Source organism: Microcaecilia unicolor, chromosome 6 (assembly GCF_901765095.1).
Source record: "Microcaecilia unicolor chromosome 6, aMicUni1.1, whole genome shotgun sequence".
NCBI classification, from domain to species: Eukaryota; Metazoa; Chordata; class Amphibia; order Gymnophiona; family Siphonopidae; genus Microcaecilia; species Microcaecilia unicolor.
This window is the reverse complement of record NC_044036.1, coordinates 145,952,137-145,978,991: the sequence shown is the minus strand read 5'-3', so window position 1 is coordinate 145,978,991 and position 26,855 is coordinate 145,952,137. Positions and strand designations below refer to the sequence as shown.

The 26,855-nt window shown below is 41.8% G+C and overlaps 1 protein-coding gene across 15 annotated transcripts in view; it reads right to left on the bottom strand.

The window, feature by feature from the left end:
• Positions 1-7,578: 7,578 nt before the first annotated feature.
• FOXP1 (forkhead box P1) overlaps positions 7,579-26,855 on the bottom strand; it is an 801,754-nt gene continuing 782,477 nt past the window's right edge. For all 15 annotated transcript variants that reach the window (XM_030208061.1, XM_030208060.1, XM_030208059.1 and 12 more), the window contains 2 exons: positions 20,643-20,809; positions 7,579-10,845 (listed from right to left, as the gene is read on the bottom strand). In XM_030208061.1, coding sequence (XP_030063921.1) covers positions 10,701-10,845; positions 20,643-20,809 — 312 coding nt within the window. In that variant the 3' untranslated portion in view covers positions 7,579-10,700. The remainder of the gene's footprint in view (positions 10,846-20,642; positions 20,810-26,855) is intronic.

The following is a 26,855-nucleotide window of genomic DNA, read 5'->3' as shown; positions in this document are numbered from 1 at the left end:
GGAAAGCCCTTCCCTTGAGGAGTGTTTTGCCCGATTTAAATCAGGCCTACAAATGCATTTCTCACATAGCTCTCTGTCTTTGTGCCCAATGATGGATGCCCAGTCTCCTGCAGCTATTGTATTATTCACTGTTATCAATTTTCCCTTCTTTGCTAAATTTATTGTATTCCTTTATAATTCTACTATTTTTATACAGTAAACCACCTAGAAGACACTGCTTGATAGGAGGTATATCAAATATTAATACAACTTGAATACTGTAAGTTTCACAGCTCCTGCATCAGTCTAGGCACTAAACCTGTATCACTGGTGTATGTGCTCACACATAAATATTAGGCAGTTATATATCCATTTAAGGGTAGTATTCTATAAAGGAAAGAAGGTGCTAAAGTCTGTAAATTAAAGGATTTCTTCTTTTTAGATTATCAAGGGCCAGATTCTATATATTACGCTGAAATTTCTATGTGGCAATTTTTATTTGTTACATTTGTATCCCACATTACATAAGTAATGCTTTACTGGGAAAAGACCAAGGGTTCATCGAGCCCAGCATCTTGTCCACGACAGCGGCCAATCCAGGCCAAGGGCACCTGGCAAGCTTCCCAAACGTACAAACATTCTATACATGTTATTCCTGGGATTTTGGATTTTTTCAAGTCCGTTTAGTAGCGGTTTATGGACTTGTCCTTTAGGAAACCGTCCAACCCCTTTTTAAACTCTGCTAAGCTAACCGCCTTCACCACATTTTCCGGCAATGAATTCCAGAGTTTAATTACACGTTGGGAGAAAAAAAATTTCTCCGATTTGTTTTAAATTTACTACACTGCAGTTTAATCGCATGCCCCCTAGTCCTAGTATTTTTGGAAAGCGTGAACAGACGCTTCACATCCACCTGTTCCACTCCACTCATTATTTTATATACCTCTATCATGACTCCCCTCAGCCTTCTCTTCTCCAAGCTGAATAGCCCTAGCCTCCTTAGTCTTTCTTCATAGGGAAGTCGTCCCATCCCCGCTATCATTTTAGTCGCCCTTCGCTGCACCTTTTCCAATTCTACTATATCTTTCTTGAGATGCGGCGACCATTGAGCCTATTTGTAGGCTCAATGTGGCTTACATAGTACCGGAGAGGCCTTTGCAGGCTCCGGTGTGAACAAATACAGGGTGATGTTGTGGTAAGATCAAGTTCATGAGGCAGAGCCACATTAGGGAATCGGAGTGTATTCTATAAAGTATGTTTTAATTTAGGGGTACTTTATAGTATACGCCAAGCACTGGTCCATGCAACTAAATCATCTACAATCATCTAAATTTCAGGAAATCTCTTAAGACTTTGTTATTTGGAAAAGCCTACCCCACCTCTTGATTCACATCACATCAATATAATGACAATTTTGGACTCATCCACCCTTCCCTTCTCTCCCGTTTCCTGTTCCTTTCTTTCCTTCCCCATCCTCTGCTTTATTTCTTATGCAAGTTTAATGATATATTAGCTTAATTTACTGTACTGGCGGCCGCCTTTGCGGTGCAATGTAAGCCACATTGGGCCTGACACAGTTGGGAAAATGTGGGGTATAAATGAGATGATAAATAAATTTAGTCATGGTCGATTATGCCAACTAAAACCAGGTATAAATCCAATGCCCAAATTAGGCACGGAGCAGGTTTATTCTATAGCAACATACATAGCACCCCTTTTACTTCCGGGCTACCACAGCAGCCTGGTGGAAGTTCCCACCCCCAGTGCGCCATCATATCTGGTGCCAGAAAAATATTTTTTCTGCAGCGCCGGTGTGTACCCGGTAGTAATCGGTCAGTGCTGTGCACTGCCCAGTTACCGCCGGGTTAGCACAGTAGCCCTTACCACCACCTCAATGGGTGGTAGTAAGGGATCCCACCCCCCCCCCCAAATGGTCATGCAGCAAGTGCTTGCCGCATGGCCATTTCCTAAAAAAAACCCCTACCTTTTACTCACTGCAGTAAAAGGGGGCCTCGGTGCGCATCAAAAACATGCACTGATGCCAGTGCAGGCCCCCCCCCCCCCTTTTGCCATAGCTTGGTAAAAGGGGCCCAGAGATTTTAGAAATGACCATGACATGCCCATTCCACACCCACTTTTGAACTACGTGGTCTAGAATTTACACGCACCGTGTTACAGAGTACGCTTCGCAAGCAGTGTGTGTAAATTCTAATTAATGCCAATTAGTGCTAATTGCTTGTTAACATCCAATTAGTGCTGATTAGCTTTGTTAACTAATTTATACACGTTGTTATGGACTACGCATCGATTTCCACACAGAAATCCCAACATGATATATAGAATCCCAGGTTATATAGCTGCATTGCTAATGTGTGCCTTAACATTGGGGAGTTAGCAGCTGATTTCAATATATTTAAAGCACAGACCCCCTTAGTTGAATACTGGCAGAAAGCATTATAAATGAATGTGTAAACTAGTTAAAGTATACAATATAACACGTTAAACATGTCACAGACCTGAAAGAATCCATAAAACTGTTTTGTTTCCATGTTTGTCACACCTTCCTATACTGGAACTTTTAATTTTTCCAGTAACCTATTTAGCAAATTAACTACCCATAAGAATTATGGTATTTCACGTGAGGAATGACATTATAGGTCCCTTTTACAAAATGGTGGTAAACCCCAATGAGGCCTTACCACTCGCTCTTCCGGGACTACTACTGGCCCAGTGCGGCCACCGGTTCTAGTCCTGCACCGAGCATGAGCCATTTCTGCGGGGAAAAAGAAAACCTCTGAATATAGCTTGCGCGATGCTAACCAGACAGTAATCGAGCATCATTACCGCAGGAGCCCATCGACACCTCAATGGGTGGTGGTATGGGCTCCCTGCCAAATGGCCATATGATAATAGTTCTCTTACCGTGTATCCACGTGTGTCTGGGGGCTTCTTTATCCGATGCAGAAAAAAGGGCCCTGGCATGCGGTAAAAAGCCCCCCCCCCCCCCCCCCACACTAGCACAGGGCCCTTTTTCCCATAGTTTAGTAGAAGATCCCTAAGTAAGGCATGGTGGAATCTTAAAAATAATTATGTTTTAAGAAAGGCATCAAATTCAATACTAACTTTTTGGGATATTTTGTCACCATCTCACTTAACTTCTATAGTGATGCAAAATCACGTAATGGAAAAATACTTTAACAAAATCATTTGCTCTAATCTGAATATTTATCACTTCTTGATGAAATTATTATAGACATTACAAGGTTTTGACATTGGCATCTACAATTTATAATTTGTATGTGTTGTCATGTTTTTAAAATTTATGTATGTTTTACTGTAACCCACCTTGGGATAAGGCAGGGCATAAATATGATAAATAAAAAAAATAAAAATTTGGATGGCTGATCTTGCACGTGTGAAGATTTTATGAATTATTCGCCAAAGCATTTTGCCTTGAAGTTTGGAATTTGCTAAGTAAAGTCAGTTACTAAACATTTTATTTTTCTTCATAAGACTTGGAATAACTGTGTGCTCACTCTGAAAAAAAATGTACTTTTTTGTTGAACAGTACGTCACAAAGTTTTGCTTTAAACTTGATAGTAAGGTCATACATAGGGAGAGTCAACTTCCAGTCTCTACAGACAACAAATTACCTGGGTCATCAGGATATTCCTAATGAATATGCATGATATTGTTTTGCATGCAATGGTGCATATGCAATTTGGCCTCACGTGTATTCAATTAGGAATATTCTGAAAACACAGATGGACTTATGTGATCAGGTACTGAGTTCTTGTGATACTCTCGTGTTCCTCTGCTTGATTATAAACATTTTTGTTAACATTTCCTAGGATGGCCAGCTATCTCTTGTTGTAATCTACACTAAACTGTTTGGCTTGTAGCGGAACATAAGACTTTGATATTGTATTATATTATTGGTCAAACACCCAACATTTTGCTCCCAGTGCTGTCACATAAGCAGCATGAAGGCAGTTTTATAAGTGTGCTAATATTTAGGTGTCTAGAAGGCACCTGATCAGGGCATATTCTGTAAAGAAAAGTGGACGTCTACTTTACTTTATAGAATACGAGAATAACAGGTTAGATATGCGCAACTAATTTGAGCATAAGCAGCCATGCCAGCCACAGATCAGATGTAAGTGTTCGCAACTAAATGGAGATGTTACACATATGAATCTCACCCACACAGACTCCACCTGTGTGCACACACACCTGTAAAATACACACTATATATGTGTATTTACAGAACTAATTTGTAAGAACAGATTTTTGTCGTTAGGCCCAAATTCTATATAAGGTGACTAAAAAATCCATGCGGTAATCATTTCCACATAAGCGTATTCTATAAGCGGCGCCTAGATTTAGGTGCAGAATATATAATATGCTTAGTTGATATCCCAGTGCCTAAAACACTCTTACTTATGCCAATGAAAATGTGGTGTAAATCCCTGTATGTAGATTTACATGCACTGGGCCATAATTCTATAAACATGTGCGTAAATTTTAAATTGCTCATGATATGCCCATTTCGAATTGCACGCATTAGGAGTTAGGCGCACTGCATTACAAAATGCACTAAGGGCCCCTTTCACCAAGCACGGCAAAAAAGGGACTGCGCCGGTGTGTGTTTTTGTCATGTGCCGAGGCCCCCTTTTACTGCGGTGGGTAAAAGGTAGGTCTTTCTTTTTTTCTTTTGAGGAAATGGCCATGCGGCAAGTGAAGCACTTGTCGGCCATTTGGGGGGGGGGGCGCCCTTACCACCACCCACTGAAGAGGCGGTAAGAGCTCCCGTGCTAACCCAGCACTGATTACCGCCAGGTACACACCAGCGCTACAAAGATAAATTTTTTTTGTAGCGGTGGATATGTTTTACCACCTCTTTCTAAAAGGGGCTCTAATTATTATTTATTTTTTGTCTATTAGATTGTAAGCTCTTTGAGCAGGGACTGTCTTTCTTCTATGTTTGTGCAGTGCTGCGTATGCCTTGTAGCGCTATAGAAATGCTAAATAGTAGTAGTAGTAATTGAGTTGTGAGTGTAAATTGTAATTATTGCTTAAGTGCTGTTATCAACGCTGATCAGCTTAAACCAATTAAGTTACACACGCTGTTATAGAATACATAGGAGCCAACTTTTCAAAATCATTGGGGGTGCTGAATTTTTTTTTACAAGTGGTGCATTCCCCCCTCCCCCTCTGTCCCCCCCTCCCACTCCCTCCCAGTTCTAGGCCCCCTCCCTCCCCTTTCTCCTTTCCCTCCCCCCGGGTTCCAGGGCCCTCCTCCCTCCCTTCCTTCGAGTTCCACGCCCCTCCTCCAAATTTTAAAAGTAATCTATTTTACCTCGGCGGGGTTAGGGTGGCAGCAGTGGTAAAAAGCATGCAGGCTTGGCTTGGTGCTTAGTTCAGTTTTCCCTTCTCTCTCAGCTCTGGCCCTGCCCTTGCGGAAACAGAAAATGAGGGTGGGACCAGAGCTGAGAGAGAAGGGAAAACGGAACTAAGCAACGAGCCGAGCCTGCATGCTTTTTACCGCTGCTGCCACCCTAACCCCGACGAGGTAAAATAGATGACTTTTAAAATTCGGAGGAAGGGGGTCTGGAACTCGAAGGGAGGAGGGAATAAACTTCCGGTGGGTGGAATAGTGGTGGTGCTCGAGCACCCACGGAGTTGGCGCCTATGATAGAATATGTCTGGAGTTCAGCATGGATCTCTAGGCACGCTATATATAATCCAGGAGTTAATGTGCACATATATATATGCTCATACGCACCTATTAGTGCTCACTTATAGAATTAACCCCTATGTGACAATATAGAAGAGGCAACCAGTGCAAGAAAGATGTAGGCCATGGCAACTTGAACTACCAGTGTGAACAACCAGCATTTTTATTGCATTTGAGAATGCTATAATGTCAGTAATTAGTACTGACTACACAACATTTTTATTGTCTGTATCAACAGACATGGAATGATGGAATTACAATTGATGTAAGGAATGAGTTTCTTGTATGCCTTATTTAAAAAAAAAAAAAAAAAAAAAACCTCATTACTGGCAGCACACACACACACGAAGCACCATGCTAACAGTCTGGACTGTACCATTTTCATCAAGGCTTATGAGTTGCAAAGATTTTAAACTCCACTGGGCCTGTTATACAAGCAGGCAGGCATGATGGCAAAATCTGGCTTGAGAGTTGGATGCTCAAGTTATTAAAATATCCTGAAGTGAATAATATGGCATCCGAAAGACCTGAGCACATCCTTCATACTACACGGACAGCATATTTCTGAAACAGCTAGGAGCTCATTTGAAATATGGAAAAATTATATAAATGGTAGAAGGATTATGTTGCCACCCTGTCTCTGGATTATGATATGCCGATCCAGTCTTTTTTTTTTTCCTTTTCAAAATCTCCCTTCCAAATGGACTTTTCTTTTGCAAAAAATAGCTGGATTTTGAAATCTATTTAAGGGCCCATATGCTCAATCCTGCATGCATGACTGATGCATGTCTGCTTTACTAAAATGGTTCCTTTCCATCCTTGTCATCTTCCCGGACTATAAATCATTAAAGAATACAAAATCAGAACTAAGTTTGATGTGAAGGGTATCACATACTGCAGACTTGCAACACTAGGGTGGTTTTCTTATCCAGGTCTTTAAGAAGGTACCTGAACCCAGAGTCAGGTGAATTCTCAGGACATCTTTAACAAATATGCAGAGAAATAATTTGCATATATACTGGCTCTCCAGTGCCAGCAAATTTATATCATGCATATTGAAAGTGAATATCCACCAAGCTTTTGGAAGCCCTGCTTTGCAGACAGTGTGGGGAATCAGGCTCTAACTGCAGCTAAATTTGGAAAAGGGGCATTTATCAAAACTGAGTTCTGCATAAGCCTTGATAGTTTCATCTCACTGCTAGTCGATTGCAGAAACCTGGCAGGTTTTACATTTACAAACTCTTTCTGTGAACATGGAAGGCTGGGACTCTCATTCCTGACAGCGGTTTTACCCGATACATGGTAGAACTTTCAGAACGTATGCTTTTCTTTGAGAAAAAAAAACATGTAACAAATTATCTTACATCTTGGCACCTTGTAAAGTTTTTTTTTTTTATACAGAAGTTGATAGTTTGACACTCCCCCATTTTTCATCACTACTTCACTGATAAACTTTGAAAGTGTGACCTTGGAATTTATCATGCAAAATATTTACTGCAGTAGAACACAATTTTAAACATAGTACTTTTTCTTTTTTTTAAATGCATGAACTTTTTTTTTTTAACGACAATTGGAAAAGGCAGTGGTAGGATAACATAAGGGGTGTAAAAGTATAAAAAGAAAAAAAAAACAACAAAAAAAACTGTACAAAATGCATTGACAGATAAAAAAAATTGCCTACTATGTTACAATTTAAAGGCAAAAAAGTATTACAAAATCGAAAAGAGTTGGGGATATTCTCCCACGTGTCAGCAAATGCCACCCATTATTCTTAACGCAAGGATAACTAAATAATAGAAGTGTGCAGCTTAGTCTGCGATTCCATTACATACAAGAGGGGTTTATTTCTAAGCAATTTTTTTTTTTATGTGTAGCTAATACAAAGCAGTCGCACAGAAAGCAAAGTGATCAGGATAGACAAGGCTGGCGTTTATTCCTATTTTGAGGAACATATTTTAAAAAAGAAAGAAAACCCCCATCTTTTCCCAAAAGGCAAAGATTTGCACAGACACACTGGGCTACATATTTACAAAAGTAGGAAAGCCCATCCTACACCCAAAGGCATAGAGATCACAATCAAAAAATAAACCTAGTGATGTTTGCTTAATATAAGGACTGAGATTTTCTGCTGATTCATCTGCAAGGCTGGAACGCTTGCAAGATACGTAAAATCTAAATCTTAATTTAATTTGAGTTGTTTTTGTTTATGCTACAGCCTTTAGACAAAGCATGCAAGGCAAATAGCTAAGTTGCAACTGAGTGAAATGTACTTTACTCTAATCATTCACTAAAGGTTTGAACTGAGGTATGTGTACTAACAGTTTCTCATGCTGTTATCTTTATTCATGTCTAGCTACACATGCTGACAATCAACTAATCTACCAACTTTTTTTTTTTTTTTTTTTTAAGTTTTGCTCTCCCCCTTTTGAATACCAGCAAACCACTCAGTTAAGAAAAGCTGCTGGGATCATTTTGCATGACCCCCGTTTGGCTACTGCCTGCACATCATGAATCTGTCTGGGTGGAATTAATATAAAAAGGTTCAACCACAGACTTCCCCCCCCCCTCCCCTTTTTTTTCCCAAAGAGAATCAGAATCAAGCTGAAAAGTTTACAAGAGAACAGGAGTGTTTTGGTTTTTTTTTTTTTAATGAAAAACATTGCTGACAAATTGAACATCAGTGAGGAAACTGTGTCAAGGTAAACTAAAAATGAAGAGGTGATTCTAGAACAATTCTCAAACAAAAGTGGCATTTAATCCTTAAAAAAAAAAAAAAAAACAAAGTACAGTTTTATATCCTTCTACATGGGCTAATCGAATTGCTGAAGCTTTCTACTGTTCTCTGTATCTGGACCATTTCCTTTAATCGAAATACTAATCTTCGATGATGTACATTCATGTTCCCCTGATGGAATGCTTGCTCTATGTGGCTCTTTTAAGACTATTCCCTAACTTTAACCCCAGTAGGTCCCATAGTGTTCCCGTGCTATACCTAGTTTGGTCAATGTAGAGAAGTCAAACTGAAAAGCAACAGCTTTGGTTACATCTACTGGCCTTCTAATGTGTTTATAGTAAAGGAACTGTGTCCCCCACCCCCACCCCATCCCTCCACTCCACTTTGCAGGGTAATGATAAAACCAATTTTTTCTCACGACCCTCCAAAGTCTTTCGCCTCCTTTGATCAACAATAAGAGGATATTTGGCTTTGTGTGATAAAGCATCTAACAGAGAACATAATTTACCTTTGTGTAATATCTTTGGTAATTTTAAGACATAAAAAAAAAAAAAGTGTGAACGCAAATATAAATTAAACTGTAATAGGCTTTTGAACCAAACAATTTTTTAAAAAAAGCTACAGGTCCTACATAAATAAACAAGTGACTGAAGAGTGGTTGCCGTACAGTTTTATAAGTGTGGTGTGACCGACGTGTATAGACTGAAAATTAACAGCTGACGTGACCTTCGCCTCCACGAACACTGTAGACTTGCAAGGCAAGGCTTCAGTTTCTCATTTCCCTGTATTTGGTCCCTTCTGCTCTTAGTTACAAACTGAACTGCAGTAGATCACTAGGCCCAGTTGACTTAAGCGTCCACAAAACGAGTTCGTCCTGAAATCTAAGCTGGCATAAATCTCTTCCAAATAGCTCAAATATGCACATGATACATACCAAAACCATCACCTTATACAAGAAAGTACATTTATGAAATGACTGCTATTTTTTCCCCCTTTAAATCACCACTACTACATTCATACTTTCTGTTGACATCCGTGTTGGTAAGCTTATAAACTGCAGAACTAAAGCTGCCAACCCGTCAAACTTCCCGTCAACCTACAGAGAGGCAGCTGATGTATCGCTCGATATCTGATGGAGTGATGACTCCTGACTGCTGCATTATGGGTCCGTTTTTTGAACGGGGAGGGGATTTGCGCTGTAGATTTTACTTTTTATTACTCAGTGTTCGCCATTCCTGCCAAACTCCCCCAAAATACTGTTTAGTGAAATGAATCTGTGTTGTTCTATACAATGTTCCTATGTCCATCATTCACACTCATGCTTGTGGGTATTCCGCTGTTGCACACAGAGGGTCGTCTTCATGCGTAGTGCAGCACCTGGGACCATTTAATAAAAATGAAAGAATAAAAAAAAAAAAAAAGGTGGAAATTATGGAAAGATTTCTATGCTTTGAAAGAAAACATGGTGACTCCAGGTGACATTTGAAGGAAATCTGGAATGACTGACAAATTACGAACAGGTCAATGACATTCAGCTTCATATAATAAAAACACCTATTAACATTCATCACAAAAGTACAGAAAACATATAGCCTCAAAGAGGCCTTGGGCCTGATCGAAGGCCTGAGGTCAGAACTTAAAATGGTGTAGTAAAAGCAAAAAGCAATACAATAAAAGTTTTGGGATAATTATTCTGCCTCCCTACCCTCCCAGCACACATACAAAAGGCCTTTCTCCCATGCCCAATGGAAGCAAAATAATTCACTTAAAGGCAGTGATAACCAGGATAACATGCAGTATTCTGCAAATACATTGTCCACTGGAATCCGTAAAATCTGGGCGTAGGTTTGACCTGCAGCGTTGGCGTACGAGCTCAGTCTGAGGTCCATGGTTTCCACGCTGGCAGGACCGCTGCACAAAGTCTTGCAGCAAAGTGTAGCAACAACTGTATCAGTTTAGCAAATTTACAACACTGATGTCGACTGTAAGAGAAGAAAATCTCCAAGTACCAAACAAGTCCATCCAATGCACATAAAGTACAAATTCCTTTTTTCAACAAAAAGTAGAAAAATCAAAAGTACTCCCAAACGGGATACTTGATGGCACAAAAAGTTAACACGTTTCAGAGTTGTCAAAATGGACTGAGAATCCTCCAGACTGTACAACGGAGAGATTTCACAGCTACATTTGATTCTCTTGTTTGTTTGTTTTTTAAATCTTCATTCTCAGGATAATGATTACAAGACATATTCATTCCATGTCCTCGTTTACAGGTTCGTCTTCATAATCTCTGTCGGGGTCAAAATCTGGACTGTGGTTGGCTGTTGTTACTAAGGAGAGTGGCCCTTCGTTCTCATCCGGGTCTAATGGTTCTTCTTTGACATGCACATGGTGCCTGAAAAATATGTTGAAAAAAAAATTACATAAGCTCTATCAATACATTATTCTGTTTTAAGACAAATGTCACATGTTTGGAATGCCTGATAAAGTATTATATGTTAAGAAAACAACCTCAATTGTTGATGTCAAGGCAATTGCGTTAGGTTTCGAAGAATGAAATGAGCAGTAAAGATCACAAGTCAGTAAAGTAAAACTGTGACTTGTTGGGCCACTACACTCGAGGAGGCTGGACTAATAGTCATTGCTTGCTGTGTGCTCTGTCTCTCTCGTTAATATGCACAACCTGCGAGTCAACTCTCCAGAGGATGACCCCAAGTGAGGTTCTATCATTAATCAACTTCAAGCCAACACAGCAAAGAGGCACCATGATACAAGCTTTAAACTCCAAATTAATGCATATTTTCACAAACTGTCAATAAGGGAAGAAAAGCCGTGCCAGGAAACACAAACGGAGAGGAAAAAGCCTTGCTCAACGCAACAATATGATAAGAAAGCACAGTCCTAACTAGAATAATAACACTGTCAGCTGTAAACAAGGCATAACATGATCCCTAGCTCGTGGTGGGCAAAAGGACGCACTAAAGAGATGAGATCTGCCAAGTTTCTCATTACGGAATAGTGCATGGATAACCTGCAGGGACGTGTGGGTCTCTCTTTGGAAGCTGCTATGACAACAATTGAAAAATGTTGTTCGTAAATCATATTTATGGGAAGCCCTTCATAGATATGAACAACTGTTTTTGTTGAGTGGCTTTAGACATGTAGAATATGCAAGTGGGTTCATATTATCTGCTGGTGGGCCCGGACAGAGAAAAGTACGGTTTCTGTGGACATTATCTGATATCATTAATAGGAAACAGCAATTCACACCCTGTATGTCTTTGATGCAGCTGAATTTCTAGGCACTTCCTGTTTTCTAGTCCTAATGAATTAAACTCCCACTCTATCTCTCGCTGAGTGGCATCTACCACCCACAGACTTGGTTATTTCTTCTGTCCCTCTCAGTTTTAACTCTTTCAAGTAATGTACTGTGGGCATTGCCAATGGAATTTTAAAAAGGTACTACAGCATGCATGTTAATTACATCCGGGTCTGCATGACATCCAGGTAAGATGGGAAGAACGTTTAACGTGTCTAAGGCTTTATTTTTGCATTGGATTAAATATATTTCATAAAAGGAGACCCTATAAACATCCAGCACAACGTTCACTGCTTAACGTTAACAAGAGCTAAATACAGCTCTAAGGGGTCTTTTTATGAAACTGCGCGCCGAGGCCCCTTTTACTGCAGTGGGTAAAAAGTAAGTCTTTGCTTTTTTGCCGCACGGTCATTTTGGTGGTGGGGTAGGGGGGGGGGAACACTTACCGCCACCTATTGAGTTGGCAGTAAGGGCTCTCTTGCTAACCCATCAGCACGCGGCACCGCCCAATTACCGCCGGGTACACACCGGCGCTATAAATGTTTGCAGTGTTGGAAATAGTGCGCGCTGTTGGAGGGGATTGGATGAGTTCCCTATCAGGAAAGGCCGAAGTGGCTAGGGCTCTTCAGCTTGGAGAAAAGATGGCTGCGGGGAGATATGATAGAGGTCTATAAAATAATGAGTGGAGTGGAATGGGTAGACATGAAGCGTCTGTTTACGCTTTCCAAAAATACTAGGATATGGGGGCATGCAATGAAACTACAAGGTAGTAAATTTAAAACAAATCGGAGAAAATTTGTCTTCACTCAACGTGTAATTAAACTCTGGAATTTGTTGCCAGAGAATGTGGTAAAGGCGGTTAGCTTAGCGGGGTTTAAAAAAGGTCTGGACAGTTTCCTAAAGAAAAAAGTCCATAGACCATTATTAAATTGACTTGGGAAAATTCACTGCTTATTTCTGGGATAAGCAGTGTAAAACATATTGAACTTTTTTGGGATCTTGCCAGGTATTTGTGACCTGGATTGGCCACTGTTGGAAACAGGATGCTGGGCTTGATGGACCTTTGGTCTGTCCCAGTGTGGCAATACTTATGTACTTATGAGGGAACTACCACCACGCTGCTGTGGTAGGTCGGTGGTACTTTCCTTTTAGGCTTACCGCTGCTTCGTAAAAGGGCCCGTAAGTGATACTATTATACTATCTTTTGTATGGGTGTATCAAGTTATCTTCTCTCTACCAGATCTACTGAAGGAAAATCAGTGCGAAAACCACTTCTTTTCTAATTTTTGGACACAGGGATGCAGGAAGAGGCAAGATTCCATGGTTGTGAATTTTTTATCCATTATATTTACCAATTGTTGAAATCCTCTTTATTATTTAATTATGTTTATGTTTACAATTATATTTATGAGTTTGCATTTAGCTCATGCCTTTCCAGAGATAACGCAAACGGACTTACATTCTAGCACGCTAGATATTTCGCTGTCCCCAGAGTGCTTACAATCTAGGGCAGTGTTGGAGCACCCCTTGACAGTCTGGTTTTCAGGATAGCCACAATGAATATGCATGAACTAGATTTGCATATAAAACAGGCAGTGCATGCAAATCAATTTAGGTGTGTAATCGGTAACTATATTTTACACACGTCCCAGAAAAGGGGGTACCAAAATGGGAGGATCATGGGCGTTTCGGGGTGTGGATTCGAGTTACGCACACAATTATAGAATACGGGGGTTCCGCACATAAATTTAGGGCGGGGGCATTCGCACCACATTTTTGTTCGTGCAAATGGACACACCTAAATTTACACGTGACCCCTGCACTTAAGCGCTGTTCTATAAAGTGCGCCTAAATTTAAGCGCAGCTTATAGGATAGCGCTTAAGCAGCTTTTTCCTGGCCAATTTTTTAGGTGCAATTTATAGAATTCACTCCTATCTGCGCACGACTAAATTGCTATAACCAATGTGCCTGTTAGGCACATCCATGACCCATCCACGGTTACTGCCCATTTGCAGTTGCACATCATAGAACTCGGGTGCTAAACTTGTATCTGTCCCTTTGATCTATCTAATAGGTACATGCGTTCATTAGTGAACCTTAAAAAATGTAGTGTACACTAGTAGAGGGCGTTAAATTTTCGCTGAGAGGCCCTTTCACTAAGCCGCGTAAGCATCTACGCATGGCCAACGCACACCAAAATGGAGTTACCACCCGACTACAACGTGGCTCTTGCGGTAATTTCATTTTTGGCGCGCATCGGATACGCGCGTCTGAAAAATATTTGTTATTTTCGGGTGCGTGTAATGGACGCACATCAAGTGGCTTTGGCGCACATAGGGCATTACTACCTGGTTACCACATCAGTCTTTACCACTAGGTCAATGGCTGACGGTAAGGTCTCAGATCTAAAATAAATGCGCAGCAATTTTCATTTTGTCGCATATTCATTTTCGGCAAAAATGTAAGAAAGGTCTTTTTTACAGGCGTGCTAAAAAAATGGAACGGCGTGCGCCCAAAACCCGCGCCTACACTACTGCAAGCCATTTTTCAGCAGGCCTTTGTAAAAGGACCCCCCCCCCGAATGAGCTATAATGCAGGATTTTAATGCATAGCAAGACCAGAATTAGAGTGGCATTCCCTCTTACGCTTTATTGCAGGTTGTGGGTTAACATTCCGATTAAAACGCAAAACCTACTCCTGGGTTAATGCTGAAGCACTTACTGTCTTCCTAGGTGTCATCGTTGATGATATATTGAAACCCTCTGCTCAGTGTGCAGCAGAAGCTAAGAAAGTAAATTGAGTGTTAGGAATTAGTAGGAAAGGAACGGAAAACAAAAATGGGAATGTTATGACGACTTTGTATCGCTCCTTAGTGCGACCACACCTAGAATACTGTTGGCAATTCTGGTCACCGCATCTCAAAAAAACCCCCAAAAACAAAAGATATAGCGGAATTAGAAAAGGTACAGAGAAGGGCAATGAACATGATAAAGGGGATGGGACGACTTTCTTATGAAGAAAGGCTACAGCGGTTAGGGCTCTTCAGCTTGCAGAAGAGATGGCTAAGGGGAGATATGATAGATGTCTATACAATACCGAGTAGAGTGGAATGTGAATAATATTTACTCTTTCCAAAAATGCTAGGACTAGGAGACATGCAATGAATCTACTAAGTAGTACATTTAAAACAAAGCAAAGAAGATGTTTCTTCACTCAGTGTGTAATTAAACTCTGGAATTTGTTGCCAGAGATTGTAGTAAAAGCAGTTAGCTTAGCAGGGATTAAAAAAGGTTTGCATAATTTCCTAAAAGGAAAGTCCATAAGCCATTACTAAGATGGACTTGGGGAAAATCCTCAGCTTATTTCTAGGATAAGCATCATAAAATCTGTTTTACTGTTATTGGGGATAATGCCAGGTATTTGTGACCTGGATTGACCACTGTTGGAAACAGGATACTGGGCTTGATGGACCTTCGCTCTGTCCCAGTATGCCAACGTTAACGTTCTTATGGTCCCACATTAACTGCATTAGGCAGTTATGACATTACACTTACTGTGTGCTGCCAAATGTCTGCCGCACCCACTCTCCGCCTATGCCATGCCCTCAACAGAGAAATTTAAAAATTAGGTGGTTTAATGCATGGTAACAGGCAAACTACCACAAAACTCCTTAATGCAGCCTGTTTCTGTGCATTAACCTTGCATTAAGCGCTCAGTAGAAAAGCTCCTAAGTTGACTTAATGTGCACTAACCAAGAAATAACGTACGTTAAATCAATTACTGCACTTTAAAATGCAATAGTGCATGTTAAATTGCTTTTAAAATGAAGTGGAAAACACACATCCCAAAACTGGGAAAAATTTAGGAGAAGCCAAACCAACCAAATTTATTTTGCCTATCCATGCATCTCTACTATCTGGTCTCTTCCAATCAAAATTTTTCCAAAAGCACTTCAGGTCAGACACATCCTATATAATAATTTGCACCTCCATCTGGATGCCTGGGTTCGTAACACACTTCCCATTGGTCCGCCCTGGGGATGACGTCACAGGGCGGACCAATGGGAAGTGAGAGGGAAGGGAAGCCAGCACCAGCCACTGGAGGGACTACAGAATCGCACCCCCCCTCCCGAGTTCCAGCCCCTCCCCTCCGAGTTCCATGACCCCCTACCTCCCTCCTTCCACTCCCCTCCGCCTCAGAGTTCCACTGCCCCGAGTTCCATGCCCCCCTATCTCCCTCCCTCCACTCCCGCCTGAGTTCCACGCCCCCCCTCTCCTCCGAGTTCCACTGCCCCGCACCTCCCCTTCGTAAGTGCCGGCTACTCTTTAAAACTTTTTACCTCCTGGTCTGCCGGCAACAGTGAAATCGAGCAGGCACGGCACGGCGCTTCAGACTGCTGTTGCTTCTGTTTCAGCTGTGCCTCTGGTCCCGCCCTTCCGCAAACAGGAAACGGGGGCGGGACCAGAGGCAGAAGCGAAGGCAGTCTGAAGTGCCGTACCTGCTCGACTTCACTGTTGCCGGCGGACCACGAGGTAAAACGTTTTAAAGAACAGCCGGCACTTACGAAGGGGAGGGGCAACCGCACACGTCCTGCTTCCACTCGGGAGGCCACAGAGAGAGAGGGAGGGAAGCGCGGGAGGTGCATGGAACTCTGAGGGCAGGGGAGGAGAGGGAGGGAGGAGGTCCTGGAACGGGAGGGGGGGGCCTGGAATTCGAAGGGGGGATGGGGGTCTGGAACTCAGAGGACACGGAGGGAGGCAGGTAGGGGGGCCTGGAGTAGGGGGGCATGAAACTCGGAGGGAGGGAGGGAGGCAGGTAGGGGGGCATGGAACTCGGAGGGAGGGAGGCAGGATGGGGGGCATGGAACTTGGAGGGAGGGAGGCAGGATGGGGGGCATGGAACTCGGAGGAAAGGAGCAGGTTGGGGGGCATGGAACTCGGAGGAAAGGAGCAGGTTGGGGGGCATGGAACTCGGAGGGAGGCAGGTTGGGGGGCATGGAACTAGGAGGAGAGAGGGAGGGGGCCCTGGAACCTTGCTAGCGCCCGTTTCATTTCTGTTGGAAACGGGCCTCTTTTACTAGTTATATCACTAATGAGAAGACTTAATTAGCATTACAAGAAAAGGAGCACACTGCATAATCTGACATCATTAGTCTAACATTTTTAGTAAATTAATTAGTAAATAATTTCACCTTTATATTGTTATATTAAATCATGTAAAGGGCAGCTCATTTTGAATGCTGTTGCACAGATGCCTTGATTTTGTAAATTTAACCAGGAGCATAGCCAGCAGCCCATTTTATTTGTGTGTGTGTGTGGGGGGGGGGGGGGGGGGGGGGGGGGGGGGGTGGGGGGGGGGGGGGGGGGGGGGGGGAAGACTAGGGTTCATGCATTCTCTTCTCTGCTTTTCCACCCCACCCTCACCCTCCATATTAAAAATTTTACCTTTGCTAACGGGGATGCCCAAGCCCTGCCAGACAAAGAGCGCTGGCCGAACCCTTTATCCCCCTCCCTCTCCCCGGGTGCTGCTTTGGCAGTGATGAAGTCCACAGCGAGTTTTCAAGCTGCCAACGCTGACACTCCTTGCATGTGATCAGTCTGTGCATGAACTTAGCATGTGCAACGAGTGTTGGCATCAGTATGCCACTGATTTCCTAGCTGCTGAGGCAGTACTGGGAGTTTTGGGCAGTGGATCTGTTCAGTTTGTGGGGCTTGGGAAATCTCACCACCTAATATTGAAGGGTGCCTGAGCTAAAAGTGGGTGGAGCCCAGGCCTCCAAGGCCCCCCCCCCCCCCCCCCCCCCCCCCCCCCCCCCCATGGCTAAGCCACTGACTAATATTCTTTGGTATAAATACATGGAAGGGAACATTTTTGTTATAAATATATGTTATCAATGCTAAGCCCATAGACCATTATTAAATTAGACTTGGGGATAATCCACTATTTCTAGGATAAACAGTATACAAGGTTTTGTACTTTTTTGGGATCTTGCCTGGTATTTGTGACCTGGATTGGCCACTGTTGATGCTGGGCTTGATGGACCTTTGGTCTGTCCCAGTATGGCAATACTTATATAAGTTAATTTATAATGTTTTGGAAGTGTAAAAAACCTTATCTCTAATTCAAAATTGTCATATCTTGAGAAGGAAAAACAAATTTCAGACTGGTTGTTGATACCTTTCTCAGAGGTTCTTTTACAAAGGCGCACTGAAAAATGGCTTGTGGTAGTGTAGGCGCGGGTTTTGGGCGCACGCCAATCCGTTTTTCAGCGCGCATGTAAAAAAAATGCCTTTTTAAATTTTTGCCGAAAATGATTGCCGTGCGTCCATTTTGGGTCTGAGACCTTACTGCCAGCTATTGACCTAGCGGTAAAGACTCATGCGGTAACCGGGTGGTAATGACCTACGCTCGCCAAATGCCACTTGGTGTGCATCCATTTCCCGTGTCCGAAAAGAAAAAATATTTTTCAGAGGCACGTATCGGACGAACGCCAAAAATGAAATTTACCGCAAGAGCCACGTGGTAGCCATGTGGTAACTCCATTTTGGCTTACACAGCTTGGTAAAAGGGCCCCTTAAGTTACCAATCTTTAAGTCAAGCCTACACTAAAAATGTCTGCATTAAGGTTACAGATTGTAACACAATACTGCATTACCACAGCTTTCATCCCAAGCGTTTGCGTGTTAGTATCCCTGTAGGTCAATTTCTTAGCATAAAGTGGTTGTGTAGTGGAACTGAGGATTTTAAAATTACAGTCTAAAACCACGATGGAGCACTTCACCCAGTGGGGATACCCGCAGTCTATGGGTAAGTCTGCTTATAAGCGAGTCTCGAATGCCCAACGCTGCTGGTTATTTTCAAAGAGACAACCCGTAACTTCAAAGTCTGGTCAATGCTCAAGGCTAACTTGTGTTCTTCCATATTCGAGGTTGTCTGGGGATATAGGGGTGATTATTGGGTGCCACTGGCAGGTATTACATCTTCTCCGTAAATTTACTACCGGACCCCTGGTCCTTTGGGATTATGACTTTTTCCAGGAAACTGGTGTGATAAACGTTGACTATTGTCAGTATATGGGAAGTGAGCAACGGCTGAAGGTACTCATCTGATTTCTCCACTTGTTGTTACCTACATTTGAGTGAAGGAACTGAGGGGGTCTTTTACAAAGTGTTGGTAAGCCCAATGCGGGCTTACCGCATGCTACATCGGGACTACCGCCGTCCCAACATGGTCGCCGGCGGTAGTTCCGCTCCGAGTGTGTGCCATTTCTGGGGGGGGAAAAACCCCTCTGGAAATGGATTGCGGGGTGGAAAAATGGGTGGCGGTAAGTGTTCCCCGCTGCATGGCCACACAGTAAGAGTTCTCTTACCGCGTGGCCATGTTTATCTAGGGGCTTTTTACCCATTGTGGTAAAAAAGGCCCTGGCGCATGACGTACAGGATAAACGGCCCCTGCCGCTAGCACAGGGCCCTTTTTCCTGCAGCGTGGTAAAAGGATCCCCGAGTTTTATTCTAATTGGAACATTGCTCTAACCATCTTCGGTGGAGATTTTTCTGTCTTGGACTATTTAATGAGCTCCTTTGGGGCAACTGAGATGGGTTATTACTAATCAGGTGATATGCTCTGTTAAATTTGATTTATCTAGTTTAGAATAGGTAGGTAATCTACCTACTTAGTTTTCAGGATTTACTTGTGGTCAAAGGATTTTTAGTTGTTTATATATATATTTTTGTATAGTTGAATAAAGTTTGTATTATTGTTCTTTTGAATTTAGCTTATACTCATTTTTGTATCTATTTATTTTTAGGCTTGATTTATTGCTTTATCCCATAGATCTATAGGTGACGGAAGCAATGTGTATAGATCTCTCTCATGCATATTCACAGAGGATATCTTGAAAACTCAATTTTTGGGGTATCCTGCTGGACAGGTTTGGGAATCGCTAGTCTATATAATAAAAACAGCTTTATGAACCGAGGACCACACATCTGATGCCTACTTTGCAAGGGCCTCTCTCTTAGCCTTTGTCTATGGGGACAAGATAATTTACTGAATCAGTTCTTTTGTACATTTGATACTTAAGTTACCAGGTGCTAATTCTGAGCAGTTTTCAAAACCTTGAGAACTATGTGCCCTGATACAATGGAGTTCATATGTTAGGGGTATTAGGACTTCAATAAAATTGCCCTACAACTATCAAACACATCTACAGGGGGCAACCTACCTTTGCTGCCATATACTTTCCTGTCTCTGCCCTCATGCCATTTACATTTGAGCATGGACAGTGATTTCCTATTACTTCACTCTGTTATGCATGCATTCATTATATTACCGTCTGCTTGCCGCTATAATGCTCCTATTAATTTCCCTTTTGATATTTTAAGAGCGATGTATAAATCATGCAGCCCTTCAGATGTGCCATCATTAATGCCTACCACTAATGCGGTGTGCGGAATTTAATTTTAAGCCTCCTACCTAACTAACAAAACAAAGATTCTTCTTTTTTTTTTTTTTTTTTTTGGTCTTTGCAGCTCTGTTTACCACACTGGTATAAAAATGTTCTATAAAAAAAAGAATGCATGTGCAGAAACAGGTCTTTTCTACTGAGGCTCTGATTCCAAAGAGTTTTCTAGCTTTGTGCACTTGTTGGTCTGAATTGAATTGGTAGGTTTTTATGTGGAAGCCAGATAAATGGCCTTTTTATGGTTGTGTTTTTTGTTGTTTTTTTTTTAAACCTCTGCAAACACTTCTCAGAAGCAGAGGAAGGATTTTTACATTTGCTATTTGGAAAGAATGTGATTAGTTAGGACCTGAAAAATTTTTTGGAGGCACTGAAAAACATTGGCCAAGAGTTTCCAAAGAGCATACTCACATAGCTTGCATAGGGGAATGTCCAGAACTGCTGTCACTTCCGTTACTGTTTGTGTGCTCCATCACGCCATTGAGCTCTTCCCTCATAGTGATGGCTAGGTTGCTTAGAGTGGGGTTGCCCATGGAAGCCGTAGTGTATAGAGGTATACTATTCTCAGCCATCGAAGCCTGTCAAACACGTAGAAAGAATGAATGAGGCAAACGTCAGCTGTTCCAACAAGTTTCCAGCAACTCCCCTTCTGATCCCCCTTATGCAACTTAACAAACCTCCGGGTTTTTCCAGTTTGCATCATATGGGAGTTATTGGCTTGTATTGTTCCTTTTTTTTTTTAAACTGCCATTGTGCATTCTGCTCTTAATGCATCTTTAGCATTAATAGCTATAAACAGTTATCCAACAGTACTGTCACCTCTGGTAAGGCTTCTCAACATAAGCAACTCTCCAATCAACTATGTACCAGTAAGTACAAACTAAGTACTGCTTGAACACTCAGAGTAAATTGAGATAGTTTGCGATTTGCCAGAGCAATTTATTTAGTTGTTAAGCTTAGCAATTTTCTCCACTGCAAATGTGGGTGTTCACAATTAACTGAGATGTTTTGACCTTTGCCAAGCTATAGTTTCCCAAAAATAAAACTTGTCAACTTCTCTCCTGCTCTCGCGCTTTTTTTTTCAAAACCTTCCAACAGGGTATCCCGTGAGCCATCCAACTGATATCACGTTGTATGAAACTTGGTAATGCGTCGTGTGATATTTGTGTCACTGTGTGTGTTTTATGCTCTGCGAGGACAAATTCAACCTACTTTAGTGAAGTGCAAAGATGGTTTTTCACAGGGTCAAATTGTAGTTCATTTTATCAAGAGAATGAAAATACATTCTAATGTTATTCAGGATTGTATATTTAGTTTATTTAAAATACAGAATATATGTGTCAGCAGATAAAGACCATAAAAGACAACTGTAGTCAACACACTTTCCCATCCCTCTACAAAAAAAATAAATAAATAAAATAAATATATATATAAATACATATATATTATCCTCTTGAGTAAAAATTGATTAAAGAGGTTTTTCTGACTGATGAGGATACTTGCCAGTAGGTTTACTTAAAGGATTAAAATCAGTCCAGAGTAAACGCTGAGCACCTCGGTTTTAAGGCTTAAACAGTTTGGCCTAAACCGGGTATCTGAAGTCTTTTCCTCGACTCACATGGATATTAGATATTATCACCTGAGAGATCAACTTGCTAACTGTGGATTTATATATATTACACTACAATTTCTAGGCAGGTGAACTACAAACATATGCTTTCCTTCAAATATAGTGGAGAGAAAAAAAGTCATATCTCCCCAAAAAACACATTACATTCTCTTAATAGGACTGGCACGGCTACAGTGATGACCTGCTGTAACCTTGAAATGCCTGAAATCTGATTTATCTACTGCAATTAAAGCACTCCCCAAGTTTTAATTAGCAATGTGCTGGCCAGTGCTTTAGCACCAGAAGCACCCTCAAATGAGAGGTTTATGCAGAAGGCATTTTTCAAGTGCCTTCATGTTATCTGAATTATTTTTTTTTGTTGCTTATATTATCTGTGTTTCGGTGTTTATTATTCTTGATGATCTGTTAGTATTTCATATCGTTGTACCCTGCCTGAAATTATGGGTGGGTGGGCTAGAAGTTATTTTAAATAAATAAAAAGCTTTTTCTTCCCCTAGCCTAATGTGTTCAGATTGAATTTTGCCTCCCTCTGTATAACTTTTCTACCAGCCCACCTTTTTGGACTCTCTCCGCAGCTCACAGGTAACATATGACCACTGACCGCAGATTTAATGTATATAATTATGCAGACCCAGAGGTTATGCTGGTGCTGGACAATATTTAGTACAAAAAAAAGATACTAGAGTTCGAGAAAAGACCACCAGGGGTGAAGAAACAAAAGAACCCATATAAGTGTAGAGAAAAACATCCAAAGGAGTAGGGTAAAAGGAAGCCTCTTCAAACACAAATCAAGGTGTTAAGGAGAAATTAGATCTTACCTGCTAATTTACTTTCCTTTAGTCCCTCCGGACCGGTACAGGAGACAAAAAAAAAATTCCCGAAGAGACTAAAGGGCTCTTACCTCCTTCCACCTGCTGGAGACTGAGAATACTGAGTCTAGGGCTAGGTGGCCAGGGCTCTTATGGGCTCTCTAGATTCAAAGTTCTCAGTCTCCACCTGCTGGAGGAGGTGCATAACCCATCAGTCAATTCCTGGACCGGTTCGGAGGGACGCTAAGGAAATGTCTGTTGAACGCAGAAGTCACCAGAATGTATGAGTCTTCAAGATGTATCTACAATAATAAATATTGTGTTCAACAGACTTTTAAACGCCCTGGTTTGTGTTTGAAAAGTCATCCTTTTTTTCTCTACACCTTTGGCCAATATTTAGTGTGCCAGTGCCTGCATTCCTAACCACTCAGAGTTAGGACAGGTTTTTGTGAGTTCTTATCAGCCAAATTCACGACCTCGTTGGCTAAGGACTGGAAACTTGCTACTGAGCCACATCTTCAATATGATACAAATCTGAAAATAGTTGCGATGTTCTAACTAGATGTCAACTCTAACCACAAACTCTTAATCCACCTGTTTGAAATTGCTTGTTCAGTACTACACATCCCATGTGTTTGCACAGTGTATGCAAAAGGAAAGGTCAGAGACTGAAGATTCCTAGTTGAGAAATCCCTGTGGAGTCTTTGGGGAAGGGGTGGCTCATCCTCGATAAACAATGCTGGTCATAATAGAACAAAGACAATTCTTAGATTACAAAGGGGACGAGATAAGTGTAAGACATGTATAAACCTACCGTAACCGTTCTCCATCATACCATAAAAAATTTTTCCTAATCAATGTGGAAATTTCACTCTTTTTTTCATCATTTATTTTTCTCCCCTGAATCTCATGGGTTTAATGGATCAAAGCTGTTGCTGAATGAGGTAGAAAAGTGTTGACCAGAAATGCAAGGACACCTCAATCTGCCCATGAATCCTTAGTACATTCCTTACATTCAGTTCCAGAGACAATGATACTGGGAAGATACACTATGTAAAAATCCAAATAATGGAAATTTACTATTTCTTCTGAAATTTACCTAGGTAAATGATAGCCTTTCTGCTGGAACATTCCTAAATGTCAGAATTGGATGTATTATCATTTTTATTCTGGGTGAAAAGTTCACAAAACCCTATTCCACATGGAGTTTGAAATTAAGTGGCAGAATAACCAATTAAAGCAGAGGTTCTAAGGACACATCCAGCCAGTCAGGTTTTCAGGACATGAACAAATAATATATATGAGATAAATCTGCATACAAAGGAATCACTGTATGCCAGGCGTTCCCAAACTTTTTCGGTTCGTGGCACCCCCCTCCCCCAACCCCATGGGTCTCCACCCCCCCCCCACCCCCACCGCCAGCCACATGGGTCTCCACCCCACCCCCCCGGACATATAGGTCTCCACCCCCCACCCCCAGGTTTCCCTTTCCTTGCGGCCCTCTGCCTTCCCCAAATCCAGCATTGTGCGCTACCTTCCTTCCTGCAGGTCCAGGATCGCTTTCGCTTCCTTCTCTTTCCCCCGCTGCTGCTGCTGCAGTGCTTGCAGCTTACATTTTCTTTACGTCCGCGATTCACACAGGCACTCTGGCACTTCCTGTTGTGAGGGCTGGATGCGGCAGAAGGGAAGTCCCCGGGGTGCCTGTGTGAATCGCAGACAGCATGAAAATGTAAGCTGCAAGCACTGCAGCAGTGGCAGGGGAAGAAGCAGGAAGCGGCAGACCTTGACAGGTCCGATCTTGCCAGGTATTTGTGACCTGGATTGGCCACGGTTGGAAACAGGATGCTCGGCTTGATGGACCTTTGGTCTTTCCCAGTATGGCAATACTTATGACCTACGGGAGGGGAAAGTAGGAAGCGATGTGCCGCGGCACCCCTGAGAGTTCGCTGCAGTGCAACCAGGGTGCCGAGGCGCACAGTTTGGGAACCGCTGCTGTATGCAAATCATCTCATATATATTCATTGTGGAATTATGAAAACCTGACTGGCGGGTTGTGTGTCGAGGACTGGGTTGAGAACCTCTGCATTAAATATAACATGGAGATATTCAGAAAGATGCCATGTTAAGTCAGACTGTTAAAAATGTCCAGTTGTAGTTAACTGGATATTGTCTGGTTAATTTTAGAATAGGTTTTTTTTTTCAACCGAACTTAAAAGAATAAAGAAAACTGGATAGAGCTGAACATTGGCATCTCGTTATCTTTAAGACATGCCTAGTTGGACTTCCTTGTATACTGTTGTCATTAAGACCGTAGGAGCAAACTGTTCAAAATAAATGGGGGTGCTTAACCCAACAGAAATTTACCCTCCCCTGACAAACTCGAGGAGTTTGCTCAATATTGGTGGTGCTCAAGCACCCAAAGAGCTGGCTTAAGACAATAAGATTATCTGGGGTCAGGCTTCTCCTTGCAGTCTCGCTTCTGGGAGCTCAGCATGCTCTGTGGCTCAGTATCAAGTTTCCAGTCCTTAGCCCACGAGGTCATGAATTTGATTATCGGGAAATCCTTAGTTACAGGTATTCAGGGCTAGATTCAATAAATCATGCCCAAATTTGGTGCCGAAAAAAATTGGTGCTGAGCACTATTCTATAAATGGTGCTCCGAGTTGGGCTCTGGGATTCACACCAACTGAAATCCTCCTCCATAAACTGGCACGGATGACCCAAATTCTGTAATGCTACTACTACTTATTTCTATAGTGCTGCTAGACGTAAGCAGCGCTGTACACTGGACATGAAGAGACAGTCCCTGCTTGACAGAGTTTACAATCTAATTAGGACAAACAGGACAAATAAGGGATAGGAATAAAGAGTAGCAGGATTCCAGAGCCCCAGAGTAGCAAGATTCTGGAATCCCAGAGTAGAAAGATTCTGTGCAGAATCCCAAAGAGTAGCAAGATTCCGGAATCTCAAAGACTACTACTACTTATTTCTATAGCGCTATCAGACGTACACACACTGGACATGTAAGAGACAGTCTCTGCTTGACAGAGCTTAGAATCTAATCAAGACAGACAAACAGGACAAATAAGGGATAAGGGAATTACTAAGGTGGGAATGATAAAGCATGTGTACTGAACAAGTAAGTAAGGGTTAGGAGTTAAAAGCAGTATCAAAAAGGTGGGCTTTTAGTCTAGATTTAAAGACAGCCAGAGATGGAGCTTGATGTACCAGTGCATAGTGAACGCCTATGCTTCTCCCATGGCCACACCCTTTTGTTACATGCTAAAAAAAATAGTGCTTAGCAAGATGCACACACAAAATCAATTGGTTGACAATGTCAATAATTGATTGTTAGCACCCAATTATTGGTATTAATTAGATCATTCAATTGACTTGTGCAAATTGGGTGCAGGCCAAAATTTGCACATGCTATTCTGAGTGCCATTTATAGAATTCGGGGGGGGGGGGGGGGGGGGGGGGGAGTGGAGGGCTCAGTGCTACTTCTTCCCCAGAAATTGTAGGTCACGTAGTTCTGCGCAACATGTGTGGGAACTGGATCTTAATGATACCTAGTCTGATACTCAATGGTCTCGTATTTGGTTGAATGGCCCAAGGGCTACCTACCTTGTCGGCTGCAAGAACACAATCCCTTTTCTTTATGTATCATATAGCCCTTTGGACGCCTAGAAAGAGTAAATTGTCTGGGTCTTCTAGGTGTGATTTGTGTTTGTCATGTAAAAAAAAAAAAAACTGGAACTCTTGTACATCTGTTCTTGGAATGTCCTAATCTTGTAATATTCTAGTCAGATGTTTGGGGAAAATTGAAAGAGATTTTTGGATTTCATGAATCTTTTTTACCCAAATATATAATATGGAAATCCACTTGCATTTCATTTCTATCTTCAGAAAATAAGTTATTGTTTGACTTCTTGGTCTCAATTGCATTGAAACTGGTCATTTTGCACTGGAAAGACAATTCCCAAGTAAATGTGGTGGTTTGGTGGAACTGGATTTTACTATACAAAAATACGAGCAGTCTGAAGTAATTTCCATTCTTAATCATAAAACTGGTCTTCAAAAATGGAAATCATTAGACCTTTTTCTTTCAACTGCGGAGTAACATTATGATTTGAACTCAGCTTTATTGTATATTATGTATTTTATTCTGTTGTGTTACCTTTTGAA